The 12,650-nt window shown below is 36.1% G+C and overlaps 2 protein-coding genes across 3 annotated transcripts; both read left to right on the plus strand.

The window, feature by feature from the left end:
- The first annotated feature begins 149 nt into the window (after positions 1-149).
- LOC141820212 (agamous-like MADS-box protein AGL30) lies at positions 150-5,479 on the plus strand. Of its 2 annotated transcripts, none has more exons than XM_074707496.1 (12): positions 150-310; positions 428-728; positions 1,742-1,801; positions 1,888-1,906; positions 2,035-2,099; positions 2,179-2,194; positions 2,510-2,571; positions 3,693-3,789; positions 4,018-4,062; positions 4,134-4,261; positions 4,563-4,920; positions 5,134-5,479. In XM_074707496.1, the coding sequence occupies exons 2-12, from the start codon at positions 544-546 to the stop codon at positions 5,140-5,142; spliced, it is 1,044 nt and encodes a 347-aa protein (XP_074563597.1). In that variant the 5' UTR covers positions 150-310; positions 428-543; the 3' UTR covers positions 5,143-5,479. The 2 variants fall into 2 exon arrangements, with proteins under 2 accessions (XP_074563597.1, XP_074563599.1); XM_074707498.1 differs by having other exon boundaries at positions 470-728.
- Positions 5,480-6,290: 811 nt separating this feature from the next.
- Positions 6,291-8,999, plus strand: LOC141820243 (exocyst complex component SEC15B). Its single transcript, XM_074707529.1, has one exon. The coding sequence runs from the start codon at positions 6,291-6,293 to the stop codon at positions 8,763-8,765; it is 2,475 nt and encodes an 824-aa protein (XP_074563630.1). The 3' UTR covers positions 8,766-8,999.
- The last annotated feature ends 3,651 nt before the right edge of the window (positions 9,000-12,650 follow it).

A 12,650-nucleotide genomic window follows, 5' to 3' on the forward strand; every position in this document is an offset into this window, starting at 1 on the left:
TCAATTAATATGTCGTAATAATGACGTAGTAGTTATGTATTGTTTCAACTTACAATTCGATTTGTTACCAAATTAATTATATAATAGATGATCTAGCATAACCATTGTGAATGATTTGGTACAGAGATTTCCTAGGAAGTAGCTTCGGTTGGACGGACTCGCGGACCCTTTTCTCTCGGTCTTTCGTCTCTTTCTCTCTCCTCTCACATTCGTTATCCCCTTACTTTTCGGTTCGTCTCCTTTCTTAGATTGCCATCCAATCTCTAGGTTGCTTGCACTAATACCCCAAAAGATTGATTCTTGAGAGGAGGTAAGATTGCAATTTGATGAATCGCGATCCTTTGACACACTTATTATTGTTCCAATTTCTTTTATTCATTTTTTTATTGCTCCGAGAAATGAAATCAATTTAAGGTTTTTGATTCAGTTTCTCCCTTCGTTGGTGTCCGCCCACACGCGGATCATTAAGGTACTTTGCCTCCTCTCGAGTGTTTATTCGGATCGGGACCGAAAGATTGCAACTTTTCGTGGAAGATTGATTCAATGGGAAGGGTGAAATTAAAGATAAAGAGGTTGGAGAATAGCAGTAGTCGACAGGTCACTTATTCGAAGAGGAAAGCGGGGATACTAAAGAAGGCAAAGGAGCTCTCCATTTTGTGTGACATCGACCTTCTTTTGATCATGTTTGCGCCGAATTCAAAAGCTACTATATGCGTCGGAGATCGTAGGTAAATGTTTCTTTCCCCCCATGATCAATTTACATACCACATTTACATTTGAGAATCTTTATCTAATATTTGACTAAATTGAAATATGTTCCTTTCTCGACAAGATCATTGGATTGAATCGATGTGTACTTATTTATCTCTGGAAGGAACTAACCTTATTCCCTTGAACTAATGGTCTATTAGTGTATATATATTCTTCTCGCTTGTAATTTTTTACTGAAATATGTCCAAGATATTGTAGAATTTCCCCCCTCAATGTCAAGTTATTGAATTTCTCATCATTGTAAATAGTCTCATCTCATCGCATGAAGTACTTTAAAAGATATATCTATTCGCAATCATCTTAATCAGTCATAAAAAATCATCTAATGTTTTAGTTACTCGAAATTGTAAATAATAATCTTCTTCTTACTTTTAAGTGTTTTTTAAAAGGTGCATGCTAGTTTTCTCTCAAGATACCCAAAGCTAAACCCTCTTAATGTTTTTTTTAAACAAAAATACTACGAGACTTACATTTGGATGAATAACCTGGCTTAGCAACCACTCTTCAAAACCTAGCTAACATTCTCCGCTTTGATGATATTTAATGACTTCTTTCTAGTTTGTATTTTGTCAATCGCAAAATCCAGGTCATACTTTAACAAATTAAGCCCTAACTTTTAAAAGTGAAAAAAGACTTTACACATTCTCAATTTTATAATGGTTAGCCAATCATCAATTCTCAATTATGTTCAACTAATGAAGCTATCTTTTTTTTTTTTGTTGAGGCATGTGGTTTGTGACTCAGCCTACGATCCAATTACCATGGGTCTTCTTTGACTTTTACGACAAAGGATCCCTCAAATTTATCCTACTAACTTTAAAAATTTACAATTATCATTCACTTGTAATATTATATAGCAACTACTTAGGAATGTTTCTTTTAATGTTATTCAACCCTACCTATATTTGAACAAATTGTGATCTAAATCACTCTGTAGACCATTTACTTTATATCTTTTTTTGTCAACTAGCAATATTGAGAAGGTCGTTGAAAGGTTTGCTCAAGTATCACCACAAGAAAGGGCAAAAAGGTATACATCTATTCTCATGATTTTGCTTTATGTTTCTTCCTTACCATGATTTTTCAATGAGAAATTTTTTCCTCCTAATTTGATAGGAAATTAGAGAGCCTTGAAGTAAGTTTGTTTACCGTTCTACATTAATCATCAAAAAATGAGTATGATCATTCCAACTTTTATTTGGAGAAGACTGAATTCACACAATTAAGTTGTTTTCACATTTTAAAATTATATCTTTTCTTTAGGCTCTTAAGAAAACATTTAAGAAGTTGGACCATGATGTCAATATCCAAGAGTTCCTTGGTCCAAGGTATTGTTTGTGCTTATATAATGAATTTATTTGCATAATGCCCTAAATTAGTTCTAACATAATTTATTTTTTCTTACAGCGAAGAATCAATGGAGGTATGACATTGAAATTTATCCCTCCGTCATCATTGAAAAATAGAGTAAAATTTAATTTTAGCCTTTTTGAAGTTTAGTCTAAGTTTCTATTTGACCTTGAAATTTTAAATATATCTCACTTATGTATAATCATATCCAATTTTAAATTGTAATTAATGGTGCTAACTAGTTCGTTTGAGTTTACTAAAGATTAAAGGAAATTTGAGATATTTAAAACTCATTTGTCAAATTGAGGCTTAGTCTAAACTTCAAGGGGGGCATACTAAAATATCCCTTTTAATACACCTTTCTGATCCTTGATATATCTTTATGCAGGATCTAACAAATCACTTGAGGTCATTGCATGGTCAATTACAAGAAGTACAAAACAGATTAAGGTGCTATTTTTTTTTAAAATCTATCCTCCTTCCTACATAAATTAGGGCTTGCAAAAACAATTAGTTACTTTTTGTCTTAATAAGTTGTACCTTGATTGTTCATGGTGATAATTCATAGTTCATATGCAATGGTATGCTAGAGATAGTTCTACCATGTTACATTAGTTGTCATGTAACATCAAACAATTGGGTAGCTAGATTATAACTTGCCCAAAGGGAAGGTTTCAAATTTATCTTTGTACTTGTGACATTTTTATATATTCATCAACTGTGTCATGTTGTTATAATGACTTAACAACTATTTGTGAATGTGTGATTTATGATAAAGAAGGTGGTGTGCCAACCCAATATCCTAAAGTGAGCATTGTTTAAGTGGTGGCCATTATGCATAGTCATTGATAATTGTGTATAAATAAGTGAAGACTAAAGAAAGATTTCTTATGCAACTAAAGAATAGACACTTGGATTGCCACCAGAAGGCCTTGAGTTAGTTTGGAAAGACGTTTATTGTCTAGTATGTCCTTACCCAATACTTGTTGGGAATGTAACGAAGGGAGAGGAGGTCAAGGATGCCTAAGGGAGCCATGTTGTTTGATTTTTTTTTTGTGAAGATTACAAATAATATGGCTAAAATAATCTTGACCTAGTACCTCCCTTCTTGAGTGGTTTAGTCATTTAATTCATGTTTTATCTTGCTTATAAGATATCTACTAGTAAAAAAGAATAGAACATCGGGATAATTACATAAAAGAAAACCATAATTAGGTAATGTGAAAATGATCCTAAGTTGTATTTTGTCAGTGGATTAGTTAATGGAGATAAATAAGAAGAAGAAAAATAGATTACTTTTGTATCATACCTTGTATTGTACAAAACCATTTCTTCTTGTGTGTGCTTTATGAAAATACACAAACTTGTGGGAATATTGTTTTTTCTATATTATATATATAGAAAGAATAGCTTTTGCATATGTTATTTTCTCTTTGAGCCATCTTTTTCCTCCTTTATCTTCCACCTCAACAAAGTTTCATTCAATAAGAAAATCATGATATGATGTTAAATACTTCAAAAGACGTATGGTCAAGAGTAGTTTACAATTACAATTTTACTTTCTATTTCAGTTATTGGGCCGATCCAAATAAGATTAATAACATAGATCATATCAGAGCTATGGAACAATCACTCAAGGAATCTCTAAACCGAATTCAGGCACATAAGGTATTGAAATATCTAAACTCAACATCAATTGCCTGGTAAATGCATCATCTTATAGTATACTTTATCACGTCTGTTGCAAATTTCATATGCATGTTAACTTGTCCAAATACTTATCATATTATTTGTTGCACTTGAGTTTCTTTCTCATAAGCAACAACCCAATATATTGTTGTGTTGTATTTTATTTTAACATCTTCTAAAATTATTTAATTTTTTCCATCTTGACAGGAAAATTTTGGGAAACAACTTATTTCTGTAGATTGCAATGGCCAAGTATACTAGTTTATTTTTTGCATTTTCGTCACTTTGGAAAGTAATTGATGCATACTTACTCATATATACAGTTCCAAAATGACATGCATTTGCCATTGGGACTAAGCTATGCACAAGGAGCCTCATCGGTGTCATGGTTGCATAACACTGATGGTCAACATTTAATGCTTCCACAAGATGCTAATTTGATATCTCAGAGGTGAGAAAATAATATGTTTTGCTCTAAAATCATCCTTTAGTTATAGGTAATATTTGAAATTTTCTATAGTTTAGATCATTGTATATCCTTTCATTGTAAATATAACTCATTGATTCTTTGTGCACGTTCAAGAACTAGACTTTGTTTGCTTCTAATGAATCTCAGTGTAGGAAAGTAGGACTGACTTCATGATCTAAATTCCTAAAATAATTTTATGTGTATATTTTGATGTCTTAAGATTTGTACTTGCAAAAATCGATGAAATGATTATCAATTTGCGAATTGTTATTTTTCCTTGTAGGAACTTAAGATGCTCCTCGGATACAGGTCTTCCAGATTATCCTGCTTACTTCAACACAGATAAACAAACAGAGGCCAGTGAACTAGTACCAGAGGAATCCCTCCATGGTTTTAGCCCAAATGCTTGTTTGAGGCTACAACTAGGAGCACAATTCCCCTACCAGACGTATGGTCATAATTTGTTGAATGAAAGGATGTTCAAGCCCGAGGTAGAACATAGTTTACAGGAACACACTCTTGATTATCAAGTGAATCATTTCGAGACACCCGGTCCAGGTTATGATGCTAGCTTTCAAAATTGGGCTTCTACATCTGGGAATTGTGAAGTTGCGATATACGATGAAAGGTCATACACCCAAGTGAGTATTCTGAAACAATAACCTTGTACTACTCATAGTTGGTTCACTATAAAATATAAATGAAGTATAAAGTAACAACACAAGTCACTTGATTTAGTCTACTGCATATATTATTTCGATAAATTATTATCTTCCAATCACAACTATTAAGTTCTTTGAGTCATTCTCAATCTCATAATTTTACAATTACAGTATTTTGATATCATTTTGCAGCAACAATAACCACAAGGAAGTCCCATCTCATTGTCAGAATTGTTACTATTGCAAGATTTCATTCTCAAATTCTTTACTCTTCATTGCAATGGAAAACAGAAGAAGCTTTGAGTTGTGGTGACTCCATCTCCTTCACACAAGCCGTGATCCTAGAAAAATAGATGATACGAAGTGGAATTATATACTGTCATGTATATTTTTATTAGGAAAATTAAGCATCTCTCCTGTAAAAAAAAAAACATATATTTGCTCTTTCATTATGTTTAAGATCTTTCTACGTAGATCAGGAGGTTTTCTCCTCTTGTAAATTTTCTTATGTACTTATTTTGTATACTTACTCATTGTAACACTATCGGGTCATGATGTGATGAATAACCTTTAATAATAATTGAGAGTAGTTAACTTTGAATTGAATAACCTTTGACCATTTATATACAAATTTTAAAATAATTTATTATTAAATAACCTTAATATATCCATTAAATCTCAATATATTTGTTACTTGTCATATATTTTTTTTTAACTTGAAAGTCTTTCTAACTTTCTTTTTCAATGAAGATATTTCTATTGATTTTTTAAAGATCATTTTGAATTTATTTCTTTTAGTTTGAAAGAAAATTAAAATATCTTTTTAATATGAGACGCGTTAATTTTTAGTACAAAAAGACCATCAGCGTGAGTTGGCGCTGCCATCCGCACGATGCGGCGTTTTTGATAAGTCGCACCAAACCATTCCGTCCGTCCATTTCTTCTCCCATTTGTTCAGCCAACTGATCTCCCTCGAATCCCGTCACCGCCATCCTCCTTTTACCTGGCACACGCGAGCAGACGGAGCTCAACAGTATTATGGTAAAGAGGCGACACGGTTCTCCGCCCCTTCTCATGTCCCAGCTGGCTTCCCCCGAGATGGGAAAGCAACGAGGTAATTCTTCAATGGATGTTAAAACCTGTATGGTGTTTGGTCGTGACAGGGAATATTACTTCAAATCGACCCCACTCGTTCGGTCAGTAAACCCGACCGAGGCGAGATCAAGGGTAGTTTGGTAAATTAGGGCGGTTATTTCCATTTCCATCCCCCCTGCTTTCCAATGAAGCAACTACGCATAATAGTCCATCCGCTATTTCTCTCTCATCTACGGAGAAGAAGTGGGCGAGCGATGCGGCGGAGGGTGGCACCGGATTCTTCGGCGATGGTGGCGGGAGGAGGAGGCGGGGGAGGGTGGGCGACGGAGGCGGAGCGGCAGGAGCAGGTGCAGCTGTTCTCCGCGATCAGCAACGGGGAGGACTTGGGCCCCTTCGTCCGCCGGGCGTTCGCCTCCGGACGGCCGGAGTCGTTGCTTTCCTCCTTGCGGCACTTCTCTCGGTCGAAGGAGTCGGAGATCGAGGAAGTGTGCAAGGCGCACTACCAGGATTTCATCCGCGCTGTGGACGATCTGCGCTCCCTTCTCAAGGACGTCGACTCGCTCAAATCTGCCCTGGATGACTCAAACACCGCCCTCCAGTCCGCCGCTGGCCCTCTCCTCGCTGCTCTCGATTCCTACCTCGAGGCCCGCGCTGTCGCCGACAATCTATCCGCCGCCCTAGATGCCGCCCGGCTCTGCAGTCGTCTCTTCGCGCACCTCGCCCGCGCCAACGAGCATCTCGAAGCAGATCATCTGTACCTTGCGCTGCGCGCCGTCGCTGCCACCGAGCGGGACTACCTCCCCTCCACCGCGCACCCCACTATTCGACGCATGCTTCTCCGCCTCATTCCCGCTGTCCGTGCCCATGCGGAGCGCAAGATCTCCAAGGAGTTCTCTGATTGGATGGTCCAGATCCGCGTCGCGAGCCGCCACCTCGGCCAGATCGCTATTGGTCGCGCATCCGCCGCACGCCAGCGCGAGGAGGAGCTGCGCGCTCGCCAGCGCCTAGCAGAGGAGCAGGGCCTCCTCCGATCCAGCTCTGTTACGTCCACTCCTGCCCTCCGAGATAACACCTACTCCCTCCGAGTTGAGGAGGATGATGATTGGGCCGGCGACGATGCGGATGATCTCGCAGCAGCCGCGGCTGCTTCCTCGGAAGGCAGTATTCCGGGCCTCGATCTCACCCCTCTCTATCGAGCCTATCATATCCACAAGACCCTCGGCCTCGAGGAGCGCTTCCGGAGGTACTATTTCGAGAACCGCAAGTTGCAGCTAACCTCAGACTTCCAAGTCTCCTCTTTGACCCCGTTCCTCGAATCGCACCAGACCTTCTTCGCCCAGATTGCTGGCTTCTTCATAGTAGAGGATCGAATCCTCCGCACGGGCGGTAGCCTCATCGCCAGACCCGACGTTGATTCTCTCTGGGAGACTGCCGTCAACAAGATGGTGTCTGTGCTTGAGGAACAATTCTCCCGGATGCAGACGGCCAACCACCTCCTTCTCATCAAGGACTACGTCAGCCTATTCAGCGTTACCCTCCACCGCTATCGATATGCGGTTGACCCCCTCCTCAACGTTCTCTCCAAGCATCGGGACAAGTATCATGATCTGCTCCTCTCTGATTGCCGCCGCCAGGTTTCGGAGGCCCTTGACGCAGACAAGTTTGAGCAAATGTTAATGAAAAAGGAGTACGAGTACTCAATGAACGTCCTCTCCTTTCAGATCCAGACATCCGACATCACTCCGGCCTTCCCCTATGTCGCACCCTTCTCCTCCAGCGTTCCAGATCTTTGCCGGATCTCTCGATCCTTCATTGAGGACTCTGTCAGCTTCATGTCCCATGGAGGGCAGCTTGACATCTATCCTATTGTCAAAAAGTACCTTGAGCGACTCCTTATTGAGGTTGTCGACGGCTCCATTGTTCGGCTTATTGACGCTGGCGGGCTTGGTGTTTCCCAGGCAATGCAGGTGGCTGCCAATATGGCTGTCTTGGAAAGGGCCTGTGAATTCTTGTTTCGGCATGCTGCCCAGCTCTCAGGCATTCCACTACGTAGTGCAGAGAAGGGAAGGAGGGAGTTCCCATTGAAGAAATCTCGTGATGCAACTGAACGTCTCCTGTTGGGGCTGCTGAGGATTAAGATTGATGATTTCATGATGCTGACAGACAGCATTAGTTGGCTGGGAGAGAGCCCGCCACCAAATGGGAATGAGTACTCCAATGAGGTGATCATATACCTTGAGACATTGGTCTCTACTGCACAGCAGATATTGCCTATCAGTGTTCTATGGCGGGTCCTTCAGGGGATTTTGAGCCATATATGTGACAAGATCATTGGTCTTTTCTTGAGTGATATTGTTAAGAGATTTAATTCAAATGCCGTGATAGGAATTGATATAGATCTGAAGATGTTTGAGTCGTTTGCTGAGAATCAATCTCACTTGTTCTACGATTCTGATGATTCCAGTGCAAATGAGTTGAAGCTTGCATTGTTAGAAGCTAGACAGTTGGTTAATTTGCTCATGAGCAATAACCCAGAGAATTTTCTTAACGCAGTGATCAGAGAAAGGAGTTATAACAAGCTCGACCACAAGAAGGTGGTTATGATAACAGAGAAGTTCAGGGAATCATCGGATCGACTATTTGGAACTTTTGGTACAAGAGGGGCAAAGCAGAACCCAAAACAAAAATCATTGGATGCCCTAATAAAAAGGCTTAGGGATGCAAGCTGAACCAGTTCAATGGTAAAGTAAAATAAAATGTTTTTTATCTACCCTTTTGCCTGTGTGGTTTGGTGTGAATTACAGTATGGTTTATTTCCTTGCTTAGATCCTAGCATTACTATGATTCTTAAAAGTTATCAAATTCTTGTCGTCTAGATGTATCTCTAGTTGTAAACATGATACTTTGTTTGAATAGACATTTGATTTTGATTCATGATTACCTACTATTTTTTTTAATGCAAATTGCAATGTTTTTTTTATATAAATTTTTTGAAATGCTTGGTAGATTGCTTTTCTAAGTTGAACTTTATTTTGAGAATATTTCTTTGTCAACAAAAACAGTTGTTGTGTGTAAAATCTTATGATGTAATCCATGTTTTAATTGATACTGAATCCTTTAAAGAAAATAGGTTACTTTGTGGAGAATATTTATTGATCTATTGGCAATATTATGCCAATCCTAAATCATGATATCCTAAGTTCTAGATTGAAAGTTATGTGTTAGTTAAATGTTTATGAGGCTTAATGAGTCTATTATTATTGTGAAATCTAGATTTTGGACCTTGATGAGAACATTAAAGCCTTATTTACTTGGATGGAAGTCAGGAAGGGGAGAGAAAGATATAAAATTACATACAGAGCTCCATTATTCATGTACATTTTTGTATCACTTTCCCTTGACCTCCTCATTTCTTTCATCCAAGAAACCGGCCATAAGTCTAAGTAGGAAAGATAGTGACCCTCAATTTAGTTCGAAAAAAGAAGACACAATTTAGTTGAGAATTTCTATAAGGTGTAGAAAATGGTTTATAACACTTAGGGAAAATGGTTTGTGATGGTTTTGATATTGCATTCCCATTGCAGAAGTGCTATAGGTGAATTTATTTTGAAAAAAGTGGAAGCAGTATAATATTCAATAATCACAACTTAAGTGTTGTTGAGCAACTTTATCCTATGTAAATATGTACTTAAATTTTTTAAACTTTAAGTAGAACAAATATAATAAAATACATGTATAATGATTACCATAAAAAAGAACTATACTTCTTTAAAATTTTGAAATTTACATATCTAGTTAATTACATTATTATTTTGTATTACAATGACTTTTATCTTTTATGTTTATCATTGTCTTACAAAAATTGGCACTTCACTAGTCAAAATTAGAATCCTCTTCCTAGGTTTTAATAATTTAGTATTATCATTTTTCGTACAAAATATATTTATTAATTTTAATAATTTTAGTAAATTTGCTCAAATTTAATTGTTAATGTAATATATTAAATTTAATCAATACATAAACAAACTTTTAAATAATAGAAGTAGTTTTAATATTAAATATTAATTTGTAGGGTAAAACTGCAATTTGACATTACTTTATTTTTAAGGTATTTTAGGCTTCAATAAGATTTATCAAGATCAGATTAAGCATTGCTAGATCTCCATAATGTTCTTTTCTGTATAAAAGATTTCTTTTAGATGCTTTTTGCTAGTTCGAGTGGTTTGAGCTAATGGCAGTTAGTTACATTTGCTAAGACATATCAATAGTTAATAATGTTCAAAGTAATTGGGATAATATCTGATGTAATTAACGTCTAAATTTGTTTCTTGTGCTTATTGGATTTTTTTTTCTTTTTGCCACTTGTACTATCTTGGATCTATTTCTTAATAGCTTTTTTTTTCTTTTTTTTTTTCGTGTACGACCTATGCATAAATTTGTGTTTCTGGTTCCTTAAGTTTGGATAGTTATTGTTGTGTGTGTGTGCGCGCGCGCGTGTTTTTCAACTGTTAGTTTATTGACTTCTTAAACTTGATTTGGTTTTGGATCTGCATGGTCTTTTGAATCTGAGACTAGGCCAAAGTGCAAGTTGGAGGGTCCAATCGTTCTTTATCTGTTTCTTATTTTCTGGTTATGCATCTGAGATTTTGATGTTGAGATTGTTAAGCTGAACTTCTGTTTACTAGTTATGCTTTCATATTGTGGACTCGACATGCAAGTGCAAGTTGGAGGGTCCAATCGTTATCTGTTTCTTATTTTCTGGTTATGCATCTGAGATTTTGATGTGAGATTGTTAAGTTGAACTTCTGTTTACTAGTTATGCTTTCATATTGTGGACTCGACATGCAATTTTGATATGGTTAACACTTTGAGCTAAGTGTTTAAAGTTATCTTTTTAGGATTTGCACTGTTTAAAAGTGTTGGATTTTTTCATGTCGTGGTTTGTTCTATATGATTGTCTCACCTTTTAAGTACGGTTGTTATATCGTGTTTTGTTCGTATAACATAATGTCATATTATGGTGCAAACGGGAAATTAATATCTTTAAACAAGAGAAACTCTTCGACACTTTGTCCAAATGTCAACCTCCACACATGAAAGCATTGTTATGGTTGTCCAAATGTAGTTTTATTTGTCATTTTGTCCTCCTCACTTTGATTTTGTGTTGTCCGAATGTCTTATGATTATTATTTTACCTTCCTTCACTTCATATGACAAAGAGGTGAATCACTAACACTCATGAAAGCATTGTTATGAAATTTGAATTGGGAATCAAATTGGCTAGGTTTTGGGTCATTAGCTTATGGTTGGATCGATCCATCAATTGGTGAATTGTATATGGACTTGGATATTTATTCGGTCATCCATTAGTCACCCTAATCTACCTCTCTGGATTGAATTATAAATTTATTAATTTTATTTTCACATGAATTTTATGTAATAAAAAAGATTATAAAATTATATAGCATAAAAACATTTTGTATTATGAAAAAATATATGTTTCCCTTGATTAAATTGTAAATTTATTAGTTTTGATATATAACATGAATATAAGTAATAAAAAAGATTATAAAATTATATCACATAAATAAGTTTTATTTTATAAAAATTATATGTTTCCTTACATTCTAATTTTATCTATGGTAATAAAAATAATTAAAGATTAGCATGCTTATAGGTAAAATAAAAAGTACCCTTTATTATTATTTTCGGTAAAAGTTTTTTTTTGTGAAAAAAAAAAGAACATTAAGATAAGATTGTTAACCCAGCTCGAATATAAATTGTTAAATCGATTGAGAGTCGAATCCAAAATTACTATTTTATTTTTATCGCTTGTCTTGAGCTTCAATTCTCTCTAAGCAACGACGATAACTACTCTTTCTTCTTCTCCAATCATCTCCCTTGAGTTTGTCTTTTAGTTTTTTTAATATCTAATATTCTTATTTTCAATATTTTTTTTTTCACAAGTAAATAGCTTCATATGTCTTCAAGGTGTGTCTGTTAGCTTAATATCCCTTGTCTTTTGTTCTGATCATAGCAGATGATTACGGTAATTACATAATTATGAATTTCTATAATAAAGGTGAATTATTACTTGGAAAATAAGTGACTGTTATTAGAGCATCTGGAACACAGATACGTTATAACACCACTATTAATAATAAAATAATAAAAAAATTATATGTGGGCCTAATAATAAAATAATAAAAAAAATTATATGTGAGCCCCACTGATGAACGCGTTCAAACTATGATGCCATTGCCACATGGGCAAGCACTGCTGACTCATCCTCTTTCTCTTTGTTATTAACGCACCATTAACGTGCATTACAAATGCTCTTACATATATGTGTGAGCTGATTTTATACAGTCGCCTAAGAGTTTCGTATTTTGTTTTATTTTTTTTAATAATCCGGTATTCATATCCTACCTACCCAATTAATCATATAAATATAAATCCAAAAGCACAACCGACTCAAACTCAGAGTAGAGTTGCTCTTATGAATCCACCTGCAGCTCTTATTTGTGGCCATTTTAACAAAACTTGAAAGCATGAAGAAAACAAGAAGAGAATTCCATTTAAGCCAACAACACTTTTCCTCTAATTAGGTGTGG

The sequence above is a fragment of the Curcuma longa genome, unplaced genomic scaffold, assembly GCF_044706935.1.
Source record: "Curcuma longa cultivar G26 ecotype Majalengka, Jawa Barat unplaced genomic scaffold, ITB_CL_G26_1.1 utg2798_np1212_758248_RagTag, whole genome shotgun sequence".
Lineage (NCBI taxonomy): Eukaryota > Viridiplantae > Streptophyta > Magnoliopsida > Zingiberales > Zingiberaceae > Curcuma > Curcuma longa.

What these genes read in the sequence shown, in the direction of transcription:
- LOC141820243 (XM_074707529.1), top strand. Translation starts at nt 6,291, where the DNA reads ATGCGGCGGAGGGTGGCACCGGATTCTTCGGCGATGGTGGCGGGAGGA.
- LOC141820212 (XM_074707496.1), top strand. Translation starts at nt 544, where the DNA reads ATGGGAAGGGTGAAATTAAAGATAAAGAGGTTGGAGAATAGCAGTAGT. An exon ending in ATATGCGTCGGAGATCGTAG is followed by an intron (nt 729 to 1,741) that starts GTAAATGTTTCT and finishes TTTGTCAACTAG; the next exon opens with CAATATTGAGAAGGTCGTTG. An exon ending in CTGTAGATTGCAATGGCCAA is followed by an intron (nt 4,063 to 4,133) that starts GTATACTAGTTT and finishes TCATATATACAG; the next exon opens with TTCCAAAATGACATGCATTT.